Consider the following 19,866-nt stretch of genomic DNA (forward strand, 5'->3'; position numbering starts at 1 on the left):
ACTCTATTTATGGCACTCATTATTTTATAAATTTTAAAAGCTTGCCTTTCAACTTCCTATCCAGCCTTTTTGTTATAACTCAAACCTTCCATACCAAGCAACATCCTAGAATGATGTCAGGAATGAGGGAATTTTGATACAAGCAAAGAGTAGAGAGATTGGGCTTACTCTTCTTGGAACAGTGAAGTTTAACCTTATCAGGGCATTCAAAATTATGAACAATTATGACAGGGTAAAGGATATTCTATTTCCACTAGTTGATATGTCAGTAACTAGGGGATCCTAACTTCATGACTGTCAGCAAGGGAGCTAGGATTGAGATGAGGAGAAACTTATTTCCTCAGAGTTGCTAGGATTTGGAATGCACAGCCTGGGAGAGTGGTGAAGGTAAGTTCCACATTTGGTTTCAAAAGAGAGCTGGATACATATTTGAAAGGGATTAAGTTAGACAGCTGTGAAGGTAGGGTTGGAGAGTGGGACTGGACGAGTAGCTGTTTTGGGAGTCAGTACAGACACGATGGGTTGATAAGCCTCCTTCTTCCCATAAAATTCTATGATTCGAGGATTTCTACTACTCCAATATTAATTGGGAGAATCATGGTTTAAAGGAATGAGAGGGGGCGGATTTCTTGACATGTATACATGAGAGCTTTTTATATCAACATGTAGAGGGTTATACAAGGGCAGTGCAATGCTGGACTGAATTCTGGTGTACAAAGACAGGTGTTTGAGGTTGCAATGGAAGAGTATTTTCGTGATAGCGATCATTTTAAGTTTGATATGGATAAGGAAGAAGATGGTCTGCAAAAGGCTTTTAGATTGAGGTACGGCAACTTTTATTAAAATAAGGCAGGATCTGGCCAAAGGAGACTGAAAACAATGACTTGACGGTAAATGTACAGAACAGTGGGAGGTATTCAAAAATGGTACTGGGAGAATACAGACCCAATATGTTCCCTGAGGGTGAAATGTAGGAGCAATAGAGAACGGTGCACGGCATGGTGGCACAGTGGTTAGCACTTCTTCCTCACAGCGTCAGAGACCCAGGTTCAATTCCCGCCTCAGGGGACTGTCTGTGTGGAGTTTGCACATTCTCCCCGTGTCTGCATGGGTTTCCTCCGGGCGCTCAGGTTTCCTCCCACAGTCCAAAAATGTGCAGGTCAGGTGAATTGGCCATGCTAAATTACCCGTAGTGTTAGGTGAAGGGGTAAATGTAGGGAAATGGGTCTGGGTGGGCTGCGCTTCGGAGGGTCGGTGTGGGTTTGTTGGGCCGAAGGGCCTGTTTCCACACTGTAAGTAGTCTAATCTAACTCTGGATGTTTAGTAATATTTAGAACTGGATAAAATGGAAAAGAAATGTATAACAGGAACAAAGAGAGCAAATTAAAAAAAAACAAGTGGAATATAAGAAGTGTAGGGGGAATATTAAGAAAACAATTAAGAGAGCGAAGAGTGGACATGAAAAGTCATGGCAGGTAAGATCAGAGAGAATCCCAAGATACTCTACATGTATATCAAAGGGAAGAGAATAACCAGGGAAAGAGTAAGATCCATCAGGGACCATCTGTGCTTGGAGTCAGATGACATTGATTGTGTGTTAAATGAATATTTCACGATGGTTGTATGTTAAATGAATACTTCCAAATCCTACACATCTTCAGGCACAAGAAGGATGTTGCAAGTACAGAATTCAGGAAAATGGACTGTGTGGTCCTTGACCATTTTGATACATGAGTCAGGATGTATTAGAGATTTAGGCGGGTTCAAAAGTGGACAAACCCCAGGTTAGGATGTGTAGTTTTCCCAGGTTGCTCTGGGAGATGAAGGAAGGAATCACATGAGCCCTGACCTAAATCTTTAAATTGTCTCCAGCCAAAGAAGAGCTGTCAGGTGACTGAAAGACAACTAACGTGGTTCTACTTTTAAAACAAGTGTGGCAGAGATAGATCAGCAAATGATATACCATTGAGTCTGACAACAGTGGTAGGGAAACTACTGGAGAAAATTCTGAAGGAGAAAATTTAGAGAGGCAAGGTTTGATCAAGGGTAGTCAGGATGGGCATCATCAGAGGAAGATCATGCCTTACAAATCTGGTGGAATGTTTCAAAGAGGTGACTAAATGTTTAAATGAGGACAGCGCAGCTGACATAGTTCATATGGATTTCAGCAAGGCCTTTGACAAGATCCCATATGGGATTAAAAAAAAAGGTAAAAGCTCATGTGATCTAGGGTAACTTGGCAATTCAGATTCAAAATTGGCTCCATGCCAGGAGGTGAATGCTGGAATAATTCTCAGTTGGAAAACCTCTTGCTTCATGTTTAACATTACATTTTTATGACCGTGACCGGATTAACATGTAAATCCAGTTTGATCACTCTGTCATGATGTTGCAAGTACCTTGCCCTGTACAAACTTAGTTCCATAATACCTGGCAGAGAGTGTGATGGAGCCTCGCACACTCTGGATCCTCAGCAGCATCTCAGAGTCTTCGACAGACACTCTGCTCACCTGCCAATGTAACAAACAAGGGAATCAGAGCTTTACAGCGTACATTTTGAGCAATCTTCCAGTGACATCCACCCACCCAAAGCAGTCTTCAGAGGGAAATATCAGGGAAAACCTGTGACTGACACACATTGGTCTCACTCATCTTATACCCTTCGGAGTGAATAAGAATGTTCATTCCACGTATTACTGTTTTTTCCCCCCCAATTTGTCTAGTCAGATTCCAAACTAGCTTCCCTTTCCCAATAAAATCCAACCCATCTCTCCCCAACTTGTCATCCAAATCCCAACATCACCACATCCTTCCATCTATCACCATACTCCATACTGTCTTTATATACAGCCCACTTCCCCAACTTCAGTGTACGCCTTGCTTACCAAGCGTTCATACTATCTCATTTGCAAACTTGATTTAATATTCCAATGAAGCATGAAGATGTTTGAGAGATTTAGCATTATTTTCAGCACAGAATGTGGAAATTCAGATCAAATCCCAGTCAGCAGCCCGCTGAACATTTCAGTCAGTCCAACTGCTCTCTGCTCAGTCTCCAACTTTCAGTTTAAAACATTGATCATTTACTATTCCACTACCACAATAATAGTTTGCAAAAAAAAACCCAACCAAAACAATTTAAGTTCACAATATGGCTCACTGGTATTCTGGGAACAAATTTGAAAGGGATGTCTACTTTGGTTATCCTCTGTGAGACCAAAAAGGTGAGGTGATGCATCTGATATTAGATCTACGTGGAAAAGGTGATGTAATATACAGTAGCGCCTCGACATACGAACGACCCCGTTCACGAACAGGATTGTACATAAAATTTTGCTTCAACATGCGTACAAAATTCAAGGTATGAACAAAGGTACGAGCGCAAAAAGCCTGTGTGCGACAACGTGGTTTCATTGTTCTGCTTTTCTATGCGCGTGTTGAACGCAAAAGCTCTCGGGCCCCGCGTGATCTAATTCAGTTCGTCGTTGGAGCGTGCGCTGTGAACACTATCCGAACAATGGGAAAAATTGATTCAGTTCGCGAACTTTTCGGTTCGCAAACCAGGTCCCAGAACGGATTAAGTTCGTAAGTCGAGGTGTTACTGTATTTCCCAGTCTGGAGCTCTGGGTCAGCTTTCAGCTCCGACTTTTGGAGCTTTGTCTAGGCTGTGGTGAGATTTAGTTGAATTGCTGTCCATGCTCTCAGGGATGCTGCAAGTCAGAGATTTCTGCTACGAGAAACATAAATTGTTGGAGAAACTCAGCAGGTCTGGCAGTATCTCGAGAGAAAGCAGAGTTCATGATTTGAGTCTAATGACCCTTCTTCAGAACAGGGATCACTGCTGTTAGACCATAAGAAATAGAAAAAGGAGAAGGCCATTCGGCCCCTTGGGCCTGATCTGCCATTCAAGAGAATCATGACTGATTTGACATTCCTCACGTCCACTTTCCTGCCTTTCACTCATAACCCTGGATTTCCTTACTGATCAATAGTCTATCTCAGCCTTAAATACACACACAAAACTCTGTGGTCTGAAGTTCCAAAGACTCACAACCCTCTAACAGAAGAAATTACTATAATTTCAGTCGTAAATTGGTGCCCTTTTATTCTCAGACTCTGCCCTCTGGTGATCGACTCTCCCATGAATCTTCTCTGTATTTACACTGCCACGTCCCTTAAGAATCTTATCTGTTTCAATGAGATCATCTCTCATTCTTCTCTAATCCAATGAGTAGAGTCCCAACCTGTTTATTCCTTGTTCATAAGACACAAGGGATCACATTAGTTTTAGCTCATTGGTTATAGTATAAAAGGTTAAGTCCGACTGTCTAATATATTAATGAGACAAGGTATCACGATGCCACGCAATACCACATAAATTTGATCTCTTTTCACAAGGTGAAGCCACTGTAAAATGTCCTTTCAGAAAGTTAATGCTTCTCTTACCATTACACTCTCTAAATATTCTGTACCAGATCAAGAATATTATATGGTGGCAGCAAGTGGGATAACAACATGGAAAGTCTTTGGTATCACTGGAACACTTCGAGGTGGTCACAAGTTCTGAGTAGCCAAATTGTGCAACAAAGATTGACCAGATATTACATCAATGGCAGACAAACTAAGACTAGGAACCAAGATTGATAAGTGCTTCGGGATGACAGGGAGAAGAACCACATTCCAAAATGACAGAGGGTGCAGTTTGTTAATTTTAGGGGTGGCCATACAAAAATCAGGAACCAAAAAGAGTATATATTAATTGCCCTAGCTGATACCAGGTGCAAAATCTGTTGTGCCAAACACCATTTTTGCAAGAAGTGTCACTTCTAAGTTATGTGTTGCTAAAAGACGCTTGTATGGAAAAAGTCAAGAGAAACCCCTAAAAAGGTAGCAAAATCCATGAACTAGAAGATAACAACAATGTGGAGATTCTTTCCCTTGGCATAATCCAGGTACCAAAAAGTGTGCTGGAAAAATACAGCTGGGCAGGCAGCATCCGAGGAGCAGGAGAGTTGACGTTTCGAACATATGCCCTTCATCAGGAATAAGGGGTGGCCCAAGGGGGCTGAGAAATAAATGGGAGGGAATGGGGCTGGGGGACAGGTGGCTGGGAATAAGAAAGATGGGATGGTATTGGTGATTGGTCAGAATGGAGGGTGGAGCGGATAGGTGGGAAGGAAGATGGACAGGTAGGATAATCAAGAGGGCGGTTCTGGCTCGGACGTTGCCTGACTGGCTGCGCTTTTACAGCAGCACACTTTTTGACTCTGATCTCCAGCCTCAGCAGTCCTCACTCTCTCCTCATAATCTGGGAACCAGCAGCTACTGGAATGCTGATTTCCTAGTAGAGTGAAATAAGATCTGTTTTAAGTTAGAAGCAGGTGAAGCTGTACTGGTTCTGAACCATGGTAGGAAATAGTTTGTTTCAGTCATCATGCAAAATATAACACTGACTGAGAGGTGTAAAACTCATGGTCACAAGACAACTGAATGCAACTCTTCAATATATATATAGAGAGAGAGAGAGAGAGAGAAATCAGTGAAACCTTATAAGCAACTCTAAACCAGAGTTGTTCAGTTTGAAGCTGGGACTTTGGTACTAATTTACATTTGCTTTATAGAGAAGAGAACCAACTCTCAGAGCTGAATTTTCGTAGCCGTCAATGGGACTAGGAAAGCTGATAAGAGTATACCACAACACTCATGAATGAAGCCAGTCAGGTTGTTTCACACACAGAGAAGTTTCTCATTCAAAAGGAAGGTGACTGAAACAAAAAGCTGGTGTTTGGAGTTGTTCTCAAAACCAAAACTCAATGGATCTGTCAGAATCTGGGTGTGGACCTTACACTTTTGAACAAAACCATTGTTTGTGAAGTTCACCTGATTTGTCTGTGGATGAGAGATTCTTTGCAATTCAATCTTCACAAACTGAGTTGCAATTTGTAATTTCTAGGAACTTAATCTCTTTATTAAGTTGTTCAAAATTTTCATTACACCATTTGGGCAGTTTAGATTGAATAAATTCCCTTTCAGCATCGCATCTGACCAGAAAGAGAGTGGACAATGTCAAGTATTTTGGAAAACTTCATTGAAGTTTTGTGACACATGGATTATTTCCTGATCTATGGAATCACTCAAACAGAGCATGACACCAGAATGCAAGCCCTGTGATTTTACAACAACAACAAGCAGGGCTTACACATCAACAAGTATGAAGTCTCACAGCTCACTGTCAAGTCCTTTGGGCATATGGTGAGTACGTATTATGTCAGAGGTGATACACAAAACAGAAAGCAATCAAGGGGTTTTCAGCATCTCAGAACATGACTGAGCTCCAAGGTACATGAGAGCAGGAAACCAAATCAGAAAGCTCTTGCCCAAATGTTCCCAATCGTAAAAAAGAACAAGAACAAAAGGACATAGATTTAAAGTAAGAAGCAAAAGAAGTAAAGATCAAGTTTAAAAAAAAGTTTCATGAAGCAATTAGTTAGTGTATGGAATGCACTGCCTGGAACAGTGTTGGAGGCAAGTTCAATTCAAGACAGCATTGATTGATTGTATGGATAAAAATATGCTGCAAGGGGTGTGTGTTAAAGGTCAGGATTATATGATGGTATTAATTTAATGAGCCAGTACAGGACGATGGGCCAAATTGGATCCTTGTGTGATTCTGCAAATCTAGCTGTCCCCAATGGGCCATTACATATCAGATACTATATGGTACAGGGAAGAAGATTAAATCAAAGAAATGGTGCTATCACAGATATTTGAGCCAGAGCTACCTAGGATCATTTATGCTGAGGCAATTGTGTAGCAGGAGTGGGAACTATACTCTTTCAGATACAGACTGATCAAAAGTGCAGACCTATCACTGACAGAAAGTGTAATGATACAGAAAGAAGCATTTGCTGTTACGTGGGCTAGTGAAAAGTTTGCAAATTATGTCTTCACTTCAAGAGAGAGTCTGTCCACAAATCCTTAGTGAGTCCCTTAAAGTCTACGGTGTTAGCAAACATTATTTCCACATGTGCAACATTTTAGACTGAAGATGATGAGGGTTATTCTAAAGACAGACCACGTTCTGGATAAGCAGCAGATGTGTTGAATTCTACTCTTTGCTGAAAAGCTAGAAACCTTTACATCAGCAATAACTGTAACTCAACCGATAAAGTTAGAAATAGTCCAACAGGTTTCTTTGGAAGCACGAGTTTTCGGAGTGCTGCTCCGTGTAGCTGTGAAGAACGACCAGAAGACATAAAATTTATTGCAAGAGATTACAGCATGCAACTGAAATGGTATATTGAACAAACCTAGATTGCTGTTATGTCTTTCAGCTTTTAGAATGGGTTGCAGGTTTCGGTTCATTAATATGTCAATCCCAGAACTTCTTTTAAGTCACATTCTTGAGATAATTAAGGTTTCATAAAATAAAAGGTGACATCTCAGCTCAGTGTGAGGTTAGAGCCTGTTTGTATCCCAATCTTGAGTCAGACTGGTTCTATTTCTAAAGTGGAATTTATAAAACATTACATGGATTGACTGCCTGCATTGATTACCTGCAGATTCTGCATTTTTGAACAAAATAGAATGTATCTGCAAATACAAATTCATCCTATAGACTTATATATGTGTGAGTGTGCGCGTGCGTGTGACAGAGAGAGTGGAGAGAGTGTGTGCATATGCGTGTGAGTGCACATGAGTGTGTGTGTATTAGTGCGTGTGCATGTTTGATAAAATGTGTGAGTGTGATGAAGTATAAACCTGTGAGAGGGTGTGTGTGTGGGTGTGAGTGTGGGGGATGCTGCTTGGACTGGAGGGAGTTCGGGTTTTTCACATTGGTGTGAAGAAGGATTAGAGGCGACTTGATGGAGGTGTACAAGATGATGAGAGACATAGATAGAGTGAAGGTCAGAGACACTTTCCCAGGGCAGAAATAGCTATCACAAGGAGGCAGGTTTTGGAGAAGATGTCACAGGTCAGTATATTAGTCCCCTTCCAATTTAGGTACTGGTCACTTCTACCCCAGAAGAGATTTCAATGATTCTTCTCCCGTACACCAGCTCCTCAGCCACGCATTCATCTGCTCTATTCTTCTATTCCTACCCTCACTCGCTCGTAGCACCAGGAATAATCCAGATATTACTACTCTCAAGGACCTCCCTTTTAAATTCCTGCTTAACTTTCTATATTCTACTTTCAGAATCTCATCCTTTTCCATTCCTACATTGTTGGTTCCAATGTGTACAATGACCGTCTGCTGGTCCCTCTCCCCCTTTGAGCACAGTCTGTACTCTCTCTGAGACATGCTTGACCCTGGCACCAGGGAGGCACACATCATTCTGATTTTTCGCTGCTGGTCACAGAAATGTCTGTCTGTGCCTCTGACTAGAGAGTCACCTAATACAATTGATCACTTGCAACCCGACGTACCCCTCAATATATTAGAGCCTATCTTGATACCAGAAACTTGGCTGTTCGTGCTACATTTCCCTGAGGATCCATCACCCTCTACATTTTCCAAAACAGCATACTAGTTTGAAATGGGGATAGCCATGGAAGACTCCTGCACTACCTGCCTACCTCTCTTATCTTTCCTGGAGTTAACCCATCTATGTGACTGTCTCTGTGGCTTTTCTCCCTTCCTATAACTGCCATCCATTACACCCTCTTGCTCTTGTAAATTCCTCCTTGCTTCTAACTGTCACTTCAATCGATCCATTTGATTTGACAGGATTCGCAACCAACAGCATTTATTGCAGATATAATTCTCAGAACGTAAACTCTCCCTAAACTCTCACATTCGACAAGAAACAAGAAGAACATATCATTCTACTGAAGTCCATTTCTGCTTCTTCCAAATTATAGATCCAGAAAATAACGCTGTCTTATTCCTCTAAAAAACACTGCTCCAGGCTAACTTAATACTTACGGTTTAAGAGACATATCTCAATAAAACATATAATCAAGAAAGAACCTACTCTACTCACTAATGCAGACTTACAGCAAGGCCACACTTAAAACTATTCCCTTATCTGTTTCTATGCTGTGACCTCTCCCAAACAGGCTCCTCCAAGATCTGTTGTGAATTGCACTGTTTGTTAATTTTGCTAGACGCACTACAATGTTCAGCAATACATAAATTCAACAGCAAAGGTGGGAACTGCACAGTTTCACTGCTGTGTCAGTTAGTAGAGTGTGTTTCTTTCTTTCTCTCTCTCTCTCCTGCACTGATCATGTGCTGCCTATTGTCTGTCCTTCTCCCTTTTAAAAGTGCTGTTTTAAAGACTTTTTTTCCTCTAAAGTTCCAAAACAATGCAACAGCATATAAAACAGTAATTGCTGCTCCTGGAATTTGAGGAAATCACATCCCACACCTAAAATACCTCCAAAAAAAGAGCAGCCTGTTACAGCCAGAATTCTTTCTCACCCTCCATCTTGGATTACCCAGAATCCTTCTTTTGAATTACTAATACAAAATTCTGAGAACAGCTTCCAGTGCAAATTATCAATTCAAGCTGTATTCAAACAACTGCTTGTTGTGGAATAACGTTGAATCCTGGAACAATTTGCCAGGTAATCAGAAAGTATTGTGGAATTCTTCAGAGACTAAATGAAATTCTCACAAATGTATCCAGGCTGATCTCTGGATGCAGCACAGCAACAAGTCAAAGTTATTGTTTCTATTGTGTGGGGTGACGAAATTAATCATCTCACTGAGGATCAAAGACCTGAACAACAGTGACCTCAAAGCCAACACTGAGTTTGTGGTGTACACGATAACAGTGATGGAGACTTGGACAATGTGCAGCAGACACCTCAAATTCTCAGGGATGTATCAACAGTGATGCCTCTGCAAAATCCTGCAAATCCACATGTCCGGACAGCACTTCAATAACAGACCCCTGTCTCATTCCTAATCAGCTGCATTGGCCAGATCACATCATCTGCATGCCTGCCACAAGATTTCCAGAACAATCTCTCTCTCTCTCTCTCTCTGGTGCTCCATCACAGCAAACATGTCCTCAAAGCCTCCCTGAATAAATGCAATACTCTCAATGATTTGTGTGAATGTCTAGCCCAAGACTATCCAGATTGGAGATAAAAGGAAAAGGCAGAGTTAAAGCTCAAACAGCAGGAACAAGCTAAAGCCCCAGGCAAACTGCCCAGCTCTCTGCTCAAATATCAGTGACATTGTAACTGTAATGAAGTCAGCCAGATGGACTTCACAGAATATGAGTTCCCTACTTGGGGCTGTTAATCTGGTCCAATCAGGGAGCCCTAGCTGACAGATATAAACATGAAGGGCTGTTCTGTGGTGCTGTGGAGTCCGTGGACCACGTGTATATTGGGTGTGGGCGTTTGCACTCCCTTTTTGACTTTCTTAAAAACCTCCTCCTCTGCCTTTGGTTGCACTTCAGTCCCACGCTCCTGATCTTTGGGCACCCGGTACGGAGGAGGGAGGGCAGGTCCGAGGACCTCCTCGTGGGTCTGCTCCTGGGCCTGGCCAAACTGGCCATCAACAGGTCCAGGCAGCGGGCCGTGGAGGGGGTCGTTAGGGCCGACTGCCTGCCCCTCTTCCGGGGTTACGTTAGAGCCCAGGTGTCCTTGGAGAAGGAGCATGCGGTGTCCACCGACACCCTGGAGTCGTTCAGGGAGAGGTGGGCGCCGCAGGGAGTGGAGTGCATCATTTCCCCCTCCAACTCTATTTTGATTTAGTCCCTACCCTCCCCTTCACTGTTTTGATCACACAGCATTGCCCTTTTGATGTGAAGGGCAGTGCTTGTCACTGGCCACGCGGGTGTTTTTCATATCTTCCTGGTGGTGGAAATTGAATAAAGATTTGTGCACTTTGTGTCTTTCACTGTGTCTCACACCTGCACACACACACCATGGGTGCTGGGGAAAAAAAAAATATAAACAGGAGTACACCATGGGTGCTGGGGAAAAAATAAGCACTACCGCAGTTAGGCGGTAGTGTGGAAAAAAAAAGAAAAAAAAATAAAAAAAAAAATAAATAAACATGAAGGGCTGTTCTGTGGTGCTGTGGAGTCCGTGGACCACGTGTATATTGGGTGTGGGCGTTTGCACTCCCTTTTTGACTTTCTTAAAAACCTCCTCCTCTGCCTTTGGTTGCACTTCAGTCCCACGCTCCTGATCTTTGGGCACCCGGTACGGAGGAGGGAGGGCAGGTCCGAGGACCTCCTCGTGGGTCTGCTCCTGGGCCTGGCCAATCTGGCCATCAACAGGTCCAGGCAGCGGGCCGTGGAGGGGGTCGTTAGGGCCGACTGCCTGCCCCTCTTCCGGGGTTACGTTAGAGCCTGGGTGTCCTTGGAGAAGGAGCACGCGGTGTCCACCAACACCCTGGAGTCGTTCAGGGAGAGGTGGGCGCCGCAGGGAGTGGAGTGGATTATTTTCCCGTCCAACTCTATTTTGATTTAATCCCTGCCCTCCCCTTCACTGTTTGGTCACACAGCATTGCCCTTTGATGTGAAGGGCAGTGCTTGTCACTGGCCACTCGGGTGTTTCCTATCTTCCTGGTGGTGGAAATTGAATAAAGATTCATGCAACTTGTGTCTTTCACTGTGTCTATCACCTGCACACACACAACATGGGTTTGGGGGGGTGGGAGGTGAAATAAGCACTACCGTAGTTGGTAGTGTGTGGGTAATAAAAAAAGGAACAAATATATAAACAAAAAAAAATAAACAGGAGGGGGACTGAAAAACTATAAACAGGAGGGTCAGAGTTCTGTTCACTCTGGCTGGCTCTGAGGGAGCTGGATCAGTGTGAAGGACTCTCCAATTGTATTGGGGGGGCTAACTGAGCTAGCTGCCCACATCCAGTATGTTGTTGGTTGTTGGTTTCTGGTTTTTTTGGGCGAACCTGATTCCTGAACTTTATAGCCAGTTTGTTAACTGGTATTCCTTTTCATTGAGGACTGATTTCTAAACTGCCTGAACTCCACAGTCAATGTGTTACAGGTGTGCTTCAGTTCTCATTAGGGAACTGTTGTTTCAATGGCTTGTTTATAGCCTGCGTGTTACTCTTATCTTTTACAGTGAAAAAAGGACAATGATGATTTCATGGCAGGGCTTAGCCCTTGCAGTCAGGTTTTCTTTCCTTTTTTTTGCATGTGTTTTCACTTTTTTGATGTTCGGATTGAGCCGTTGTGTGATGCTGCACCTTTCTAGATGAATTGTTCCTGTGGGTAGGCCTGGCCCTCTGTGAATGGACTAGGCCTCTGTAAAGACTGAACACCTGTGTATGGTGGGAGGTGAACATCTGCTGCATCCAGGAATGGACCGAACCCCTATGAGTTAACTGCACCTTTCCAATGAACCATGTTCCTGTGAGTGGGCCTGGCTCTCTATGGAGACTGAATACCTGAGTGTGTGCTGTGGGGTGTGCATTTGCTGCCTTCAGGAGTGGACTCTGCCTTCGTTGTGGATTCTGTTTTTGGCAATGCATACTGGAGTATTCTGACAATGCACTTTGTATACTGGAGTGGACTCTGTTCCTGGGAATGGACTCTGTATTCTGAAGAGAACTATTGATGGTAATAGACTCTGTGTACCAGAGGGACTCTGTTAGTTTCTAATTGACTCTATCTTGTTGCTTGTTGGGTTTATCACCTGCACTGTTTTGCGTGTCCCTGAGTCTGGCAGGCCTGGGGGGGGGACTCATAGATCATCGCAAAAGCTGTCACCCTGAGAGCCGGAAGGTGGATCGGCTGTCCTGAGAACCAGAAAGTGAGCAGGCAGCCCCGAAAGATGGAAAGTGGGTAGGCCATCCCGATGCCGGTCACCCCAAGAGCCGGAAGGTGGGTAGGCCATTCTGAGCACTGCCATTCCGAGAAAGGGAAATCGGGACAGGCTTTCCTAGAGGTGATCAGAAGGTGACAGAGTGGCCGAGAGCCAGAAGGTGCATGGGGGCAGGCCGGAATCTAGTAGGTTTGGGGGCTCCCCTGTGCACCGTCGTCCCAGAGAGGAGAACGGGATGACCTCGGGTTGGCCAGAAGGTGTGTCAGGGTGGACCGAAAGCCAGAAAGGGTGTAGGGGCAGGCTGCCTTTGAGTGGCCGAAAGGTGGGAGGTCGGGTGGTTTGTTGGGTTGCTGTCTGTGTTATATGAGCTGTTCGGTTTATCGGACTGCCTGTATGTGACTGCATTTACTGTTATCCTCTCGATAATGTCAAGGTGGGATTCAAGGTTTGTCCTTGTGTCCCTGCGAACTGGTTGTACGGTGGGGTTTGGGGGTTTGGCTTTGCTGCCCCTTTCCCCTGGATATTGCTGTTTCTTGTATACAGCTTTAAAGTTAACTGTTTGTTTGTTTGCAACTTGTACTGTTTAATAAAATGACAAAAACAGGAGTGTCAGAGTTCTGTACACTCTGGGAACTGGCTCAGAGGGATCTGGATCAGTGCCAAGGGTGTAATTAAAGGGTGATTTGGGGATGGGACACTGACCTCTGTGGAGTTATTTCAGTCTCTAAGGGACTCTCGGATACACAAGCAGGCTCTCGGGCATGGGGAGGGAGTGACTTCTAAGGTCAGTATGCAGGAATTAAAACTTTTCATTTGAAATGTTTTAAGTTTTGTTTGTTGGTTGTGAGGTATTAACTTTAAATGCATGATTGCAATGTAGTTTTGAAATTTTCTCTGAAAGTTGTCTCTGAATTGCTTAAAAAAAATCAATAAGTGATAGCAACAGACTGAAGCAATATTCATGAACAGTATATTTATTTTGCCAGCTATTCATGGATTTATAAAAGCAATGTTGATGTTTAAATTGCCATATCAATCTCTTTCTTCTCTCAGCCTGGGGTGGGGAGGAGCAGTGACATGTGGCTGATTGGGGTAGGGTGAAGGGAAATATTCTCCATGATCAGTATGGTGTTCCATAGAAATGATATCTCTAGTGCATGCTTCGCAGCTCCAGGGTTTGAAATACAATGTTGAGAGTGTGTTGCTGGAAAAGCACAACAGGTCAGGCAGCATCCGGGGAGCAAGAAAATCGACGTTTTGGGCCGGAGCCCTTCATCAGGAATGAGGCTGGGAGCCTCGCGGGTGGAGAGATAGATGGGAGGGGGGGGGGTTGGTCTGAAGGGAAGGTAGCTGAGAGTACAATAGGTGGATGGAGGTGGGGGTAAAGGTGATAGGTCAGAGGAGAAGGTGGAGTGGATAGGTGGGAAGGAAGATTGACAGATGGAACAGGTCATGAGGACGGTGCTGAGCTCGAAGGTTGGAACTAGGTTGGGGGAGGAATGAGGAAACTAGTGAAGTTTGATTGATGCCCTGGGGTTGAAAGGTCCTGAGGCAGAAGATAAGGCGTTCTTCCTCCAGTCATCGGGTGGTGAGGGAGTGGTGATGTCCTCAGCAGAGTGGGAGAGGGAGTTGAAATGTTCGGCCATGGGGCGGGGGCGGTGGGGTTGATTGGTGCGGGTGACCCGGAGATGTTCTCTAAAGTGCTCTGCGAGAACGTGTCCAGTCTCCCCAATGTAGAGGAGACCGCATTGGGAGCAACAGATACAATAAGTGACATGTGTGGAAGTGCAGGTTAAACTGTGATTGATGTGGAATACTCCTTTGGGGCCTTGGACGGAGGTGAGGGGGGAGGTGTGGGCGCAGGTTTTGCAATTCCTGCGGTGGCAGGGGAAGGTGCCAGGAGGGAAGGGTGGGCTGTTGGAGGGGTGTGGACCCGACCAGGTAGTCACGGAGGGATTCATCTTTGCAAAAAGTGGAAAGGGGTGGGGAGGGAAATATATCTCTGGTTGTGGGGTCCGTTTGTAGGTGGCGGAAATGTCGGAGGATAATGCAGGTTGGTGCGGTGGAACGTGAGGACTTGGGGGGGTGGGGGTGGGGGGTTCTGTCCTTGTTGCAGTTAGAAGGGTGCGGTTTGAGGGCGGAGGTGCGGGACGTGGATGAGATGTGTTGGAGGGCATCTTTAACCGCATGGGAGGGTAAATTTCAGTCTTTAAAGAAGGAGGCCATCTGGGGTGTTCTGTGGTGGAACCTGTTCTTCTGGGAGCAGATGTGGCAGAGGCATTGGCGGTACGGGACAGTTTTATTTAGGAGGTAGGGTGGGAGGAGGTGTAATCCAGGCAGCTGTGGGAGTGGGTGGGTTTGTAGCAACACACTCTCAACTCTGATCTCTAGAATCACTGCTTCCTAGTTGATTTCAACCTTACTCTGAAATACAATGACTAACTCAACCAGCACTTCAGGGCTATCCAAGTCAGACCTTCCTTCAAGTGTTGTTAGAGCTCCACCCATCTCAGGCAAGTTATTTCCTGCAGGAGTCCCAGCTTCTGTCCTGTTCTCATAGCCACAGTATTTTATGATGGGTTTGTACTCCCACTCTAATATCTCCTGTTTCCTCCCACTTCCCTTGTACAAAGAGGGATTCTATTTGATATGATTCTACAACCTGTTTCTCCAGGGGTAATCTGTCTCTTACCTTCATGCCATGCAGTGGCAGTGTCTTGTTGAGTTGGTATTTCCCACTATGCTGGGGCGCAGTGTATAGGAACATGTCGCTGAGCTGTGGAGGAGAATCCGATGTTACTGCTGCTTCATGATACACGCCAAATTCAGTCACAGGAACAACACCCAAACTCCAAGGAGGGAGTCCCAGTCACTGAACAATTCAGGGGTTTCAAGTACAACAATAAGGACCAACACACAATTATGGGAAGGTCAGAGGGTAGCTGAGAGCCAGGGGCAGGAGGAGGGGGTAAGGCATTAATTAGGCAGTGAGGAGTGGGACATCTGGGGGTTTTGGTTTTTACTGTGGTACTTCATCCATTGTGTACTCAAAGTGCCTATATAGTGATCTTTCTCAAAATTCCTCTCAATGATGATATTTGGAGCAATACCAGATAGAATAACAGGGCTTGCCTCAACATGGATTAATCTACCTAACGGGCGGGTATACAGGGAGAAAGACAGAGGCAAGGGGGTAGCATACAGTCCAAGGAGAGAAAAGGGCAAGATAAAGACCCTATGACAAGCAGTCAGCATCACAGAGGAGTAGGCATAGTGAAGACCCTGTGACAGGCAATCAGTATCCCAGAGAGGAGCAGCTGAGATTAGAACTCTAACAGGCAGTGATCTGGAGGGGCGTCACATCCAGGTTCCTGACATGATTTCTTCAGCACTTCTGCAGACGGACTGCAATGTTGAAATACTTAGTTGTGCCCAGAGGAGTCTATCTGCCGAAGGATAGATTTCCTATTTGTGTCCCATGTATTCTGTCAGACCCACTGTCAAAGCCGATGTTCTTCTCTGACCACTGCCTCCTGCTGGCCCACTATCACCTCCAGGACAACCAGTGAGCCGTCAAGGGTATGTAGAAGCTGGGCGTGAAAACACTGAAGTGCTCAAAAGGGATTTCACAGGTTGGAGAACCAGGAAGCCCCTATTTGAGTCTCCAGAGGACTGGTGAGAATCAAAGGGAACATCAAGAGGCTCTTTGTCCTCGAAAGTGCTCCAAAGGTGAGAGAGAGGTGGAGAAAACTGTCCAGACTCCAGAAAATCATGCAGAATATATGCCTTATACAGATGTGGGGGTTAATGTCTCAGAGGATCACCAGAAGGTGAAGAACCAGCAAGTCTCACTCCTTGCTTCGGAGGCCTCCAAGATATTCTTCCGGTTCAGGATCCACATTATGGAGCAGGCTGAAGGATGAGATGTGCTTGTATTCTTCTGGAAGGTGCAGAAGGTGATGGCTCGGTAACATTATCTGATTCTGACATCCTGAGGACCAGCAAATCCTTTTATGCCAGGCTGTAGGAAAGCAAGTCCACAAACAGCGCTGCCTCCCAGTTGTTCGTCTAATACTGAAGTATTAGACAACAGGAGTTAACTCTGGATGAGCTGACCATGGCCCTCAAATCCTAAGGCAAGAATAAAACTACTGGAAATGACAACTTGCCAGTCAAGTTATATTTGGCTCAGTGGGACTTGATTCGCCCGGACCTGCTAGGGATGTACAACAGTATGCGTCTTTGCATACCATGTGCAAATCCAGAGGAAAGGTATCATATCCTTGTCCACAAGCGGAAGGGAGAGGGGGGCTGAAAATAGAAATTGGTGACCAATTTCATTGCTGAATTCAGACTATAGAATCCTGTCCAAGGTCATCAGCAACCAGGTCAGATCAGCTCTGGGATAGATTATCCACCCCGACCAAACCTGTGCTGAGTGGGCAGGACGATCTGAGAGCCTCACACACTCCTCAGAGACACAATCATCTACATGCAGGACAGTGGGATAGATACCTGCTCCATCAATGTGGACCAGGAGAAGGCCTTTGACAGGGTATCGTATATGTACATGTGGGACGTGCTCTCTAAAACGTGGGAAATTCGCAACTGGAACGGATAGTTCTATAGCTGCATCTTTACTGCAATCTCAATCAATTGGTGGATATCAGACAGCTTCCCAATTCGATCTAAAGTCAGGCAGGGCTGTCCATTCTCTCCTGCCTTGATTGTGTATTGTATAAAGACTTTTGCTGAGGCAATCAGGAAGAATGCAAGCCTGAGAGGGGTAACTGTTCCAGTCAGCGAAGGTCTGCAGGTCAAATGCTCCCTGTACATGGATGACACCACTGTTTTCTATTTGGACCCTCTATCAGTGAGCAACCTCATGACCATCTGCGACCAGTTCAAACGGATCTTGGGTGCTCAGGTAAGTCAAGGCAAGCTCTTTGGGAACTGGGCTGACTGATCCATTGTCCCCTTCACCATCAAGATTATCTGAAGGAGCTGGGGATATGGTTTGGAGGGGATGAGATGCTTGCGAAATTTGGAGGAGCACGTCACCAAGGTGAGACAGAAACTGGTCTTCTGGGAACACTGCTCCCTCTACAATGTGAGAAATAGGCTAGTTATCAGGTATGAGCTACTTTCTCAGATGTCATATGTGGTGCAGGTCTGGCCCATTCCTTCAAACTGGGCCATTATAGTCACCTGAGCCATCTTCCACTTCCCTTGAGATGGACCATGTCTGCAGAGACACCATTTACAAAGCTCTGCATAAGGTGGGGGAAGATTGTACCCAACACCAACCTCATCCTGATGGCCACCTTTGTGTGGAGGTGCATCAAGCTGTGCAAAGACCTTCAGTACACAAACACCAAGTGTCACTATGTACTGAGGTTCTACCTGTCCCTGGTGTTCCAAGGATGGGAATGGCCTCCACGCTGCAGAATGCTCCAAGTCATTGGACCGTTCTTCATGGAGAAGTTTGAGAAGAAAAACACCTTTGACCACCAGCCTAACAGGAAGTGGTCAGCACATAGTGTCCTTGAGACTTCACAGGAAAGGGAGAAGATGGATCCTGTCACACTATTCCTGAGCAAATTATCAAAGCTATTTGGCAGAATGCATCTTCACCAGAACTTTTCAACAAGCACCAAGACATTGTTTGGCTGGTGGTGAGAAGGGCACTTCCTCGGAGATCCTTCTTGTACTCCCAGTTGGTCTGCACCACTGTATGCTGCCCTTGAAATGGCTGTGGGGGAGGGTGTTGGTGGTGGTTTTGAGACTGTCCTACATCTGCTGGAATGTGCGTTTGCGAATGAAGGCTGGAGAAAGGCACAGTTGTTTTTGTTCACCCTCAGCAACTCTGTGATGCATGTCATATATATAGTCTCTTCCTCAGGACACACACCAAAACAAACCTCAACCATACCTGTAGGACCATCAGCTTGGTGAAAAACACTCTTTGGTCTGCCTGAAATTTGTTGGTCTGCCAAAACAAGTCGATCTCAACCAAGTGTAAAGCTTGGAGCAGCTGCCACCAAGTCAGGTCTTCCTACCAAAGTTAAGTGGGGATTTGTTCAGTTTTGATCTCTCTTATTGTCTCAAATGCATGTACAGTTAGTTTTGGGTGTGTAAGACATGTTTTTGGTATGTTCAAATTCCAATGTTTGTTTCTTTCCTTGAGAAGCTGTTCAGAACCGAACTGCATTTGTGACTACATGTGTATACAAATTTCATATATAAATGATATGTTATGTATAATGTATACTTTTGAAATGGAAAAAAAAGGCAGCATCACTTCTCGGGATGAACCTCAATAAGAGCCACTGTGTCTTTCTCTAGACTTCATTTGCAAAGGGACATTCCAGCAAATGTGTGACAGTCTCAATCCCTGACAGACAGAGCATCACTGCAAAGTCATAGAGTCATAAAGAGGAAATGGAGGATGTAGGGGTGTGGATGTAGGGGTAAGAAACAACTGGAAGACGAAAACATGTCAGACCTCGAAAGCCGCACAGCAACATGGAAAGAGGCAGCTGCGTGATGGTTACAGCCATGTTCTCTGACAATGAAAACATCCAGAGGGATAGCCATCCACAAAATAAAAGGCAGAGCACCATGGGGGAGATGAAGATGACCACCCCCCCCCCCCCACCACCCTAACCAAAATGGAAAGGCTGGATGTCCGGAAGTCCAACCTCTAGCCATCAGCAACCCAGTGCACCACAGCCAAGAACAGTGACACTCCAAATCAGGAGCTGATCTGTCGGACTCAGAAGTGTATCTCCCTGACTTCGTTCTTGCACTGACAACTATATCAGGGCACCCCTAGCAGGGAGGGACTGGACAGCTACTTCAGTGCAGAAGGTTCAATAGTTCACCGACAGCACAGGAATGCAGAGAGTCCCCCAGTGACAAGACCATGGATGAATGGATATTGAGTAATTCTACGAAGTTTTAAAATTGCCAGTATTAACATTCGTAGCATTAAATTTACTATGCGATGTGTCTCCACATTACCTTATCTGGCCAATGTCAAAACCAACCTGTTTCCACAGGAGTGTAGGACATTACACTTCAGCAGCTACAGGAAATGGTTGAG

At 44.9% G+C, this 19,866-nt stretch overlaps 1 protein-coding gene across 1 annotated transcript in view; it reads right to left on the reverse strand.

Moving 5' to 3' along the window:
• LOC140483960 (FYVE, RhoGEF and PH domain-containing protein 5-like) overlaps nucleotides 1-19,866 on the reverse strand; it is a 251,684-nt gene that overhangs the window by 33,144 nt on the left and 198,674 nt on the right. The window contains exons 12-13 of the mRNA XM_072582831.1: nucleotides 15,454-15,537; nucleotides 2,431-2,510 (exon numbers count right to left, since the gene is read on the reverse strand). Coding sequence (XP_072438932.1) covers nucleotides 2,431-2,510; nucleotides 15,454-15,537 — 164 coding nt within the window. The remainder of the gene's footprint in view (nucleotides 1-2,430; nucleotides 2,511-15,453; nucleotides 15,538-19,866) is intronic.

Source organism: Chiloscyllium punctatum, chromosome 12 (genome assembly GCF_047496795.1).
Source record: "Chiloscyllium punctatum isolate Juve2018m chromosome 12, sChiPun1.3, whole genome shotgun sequence".
Lineage (NCBI taxonomy): Eukaryota > Metazoa > Chordata > Chondrichthyes > Orectolobiformes > Hemiscylliidae > Chiloscyllium > Chiloscyllium punctatum.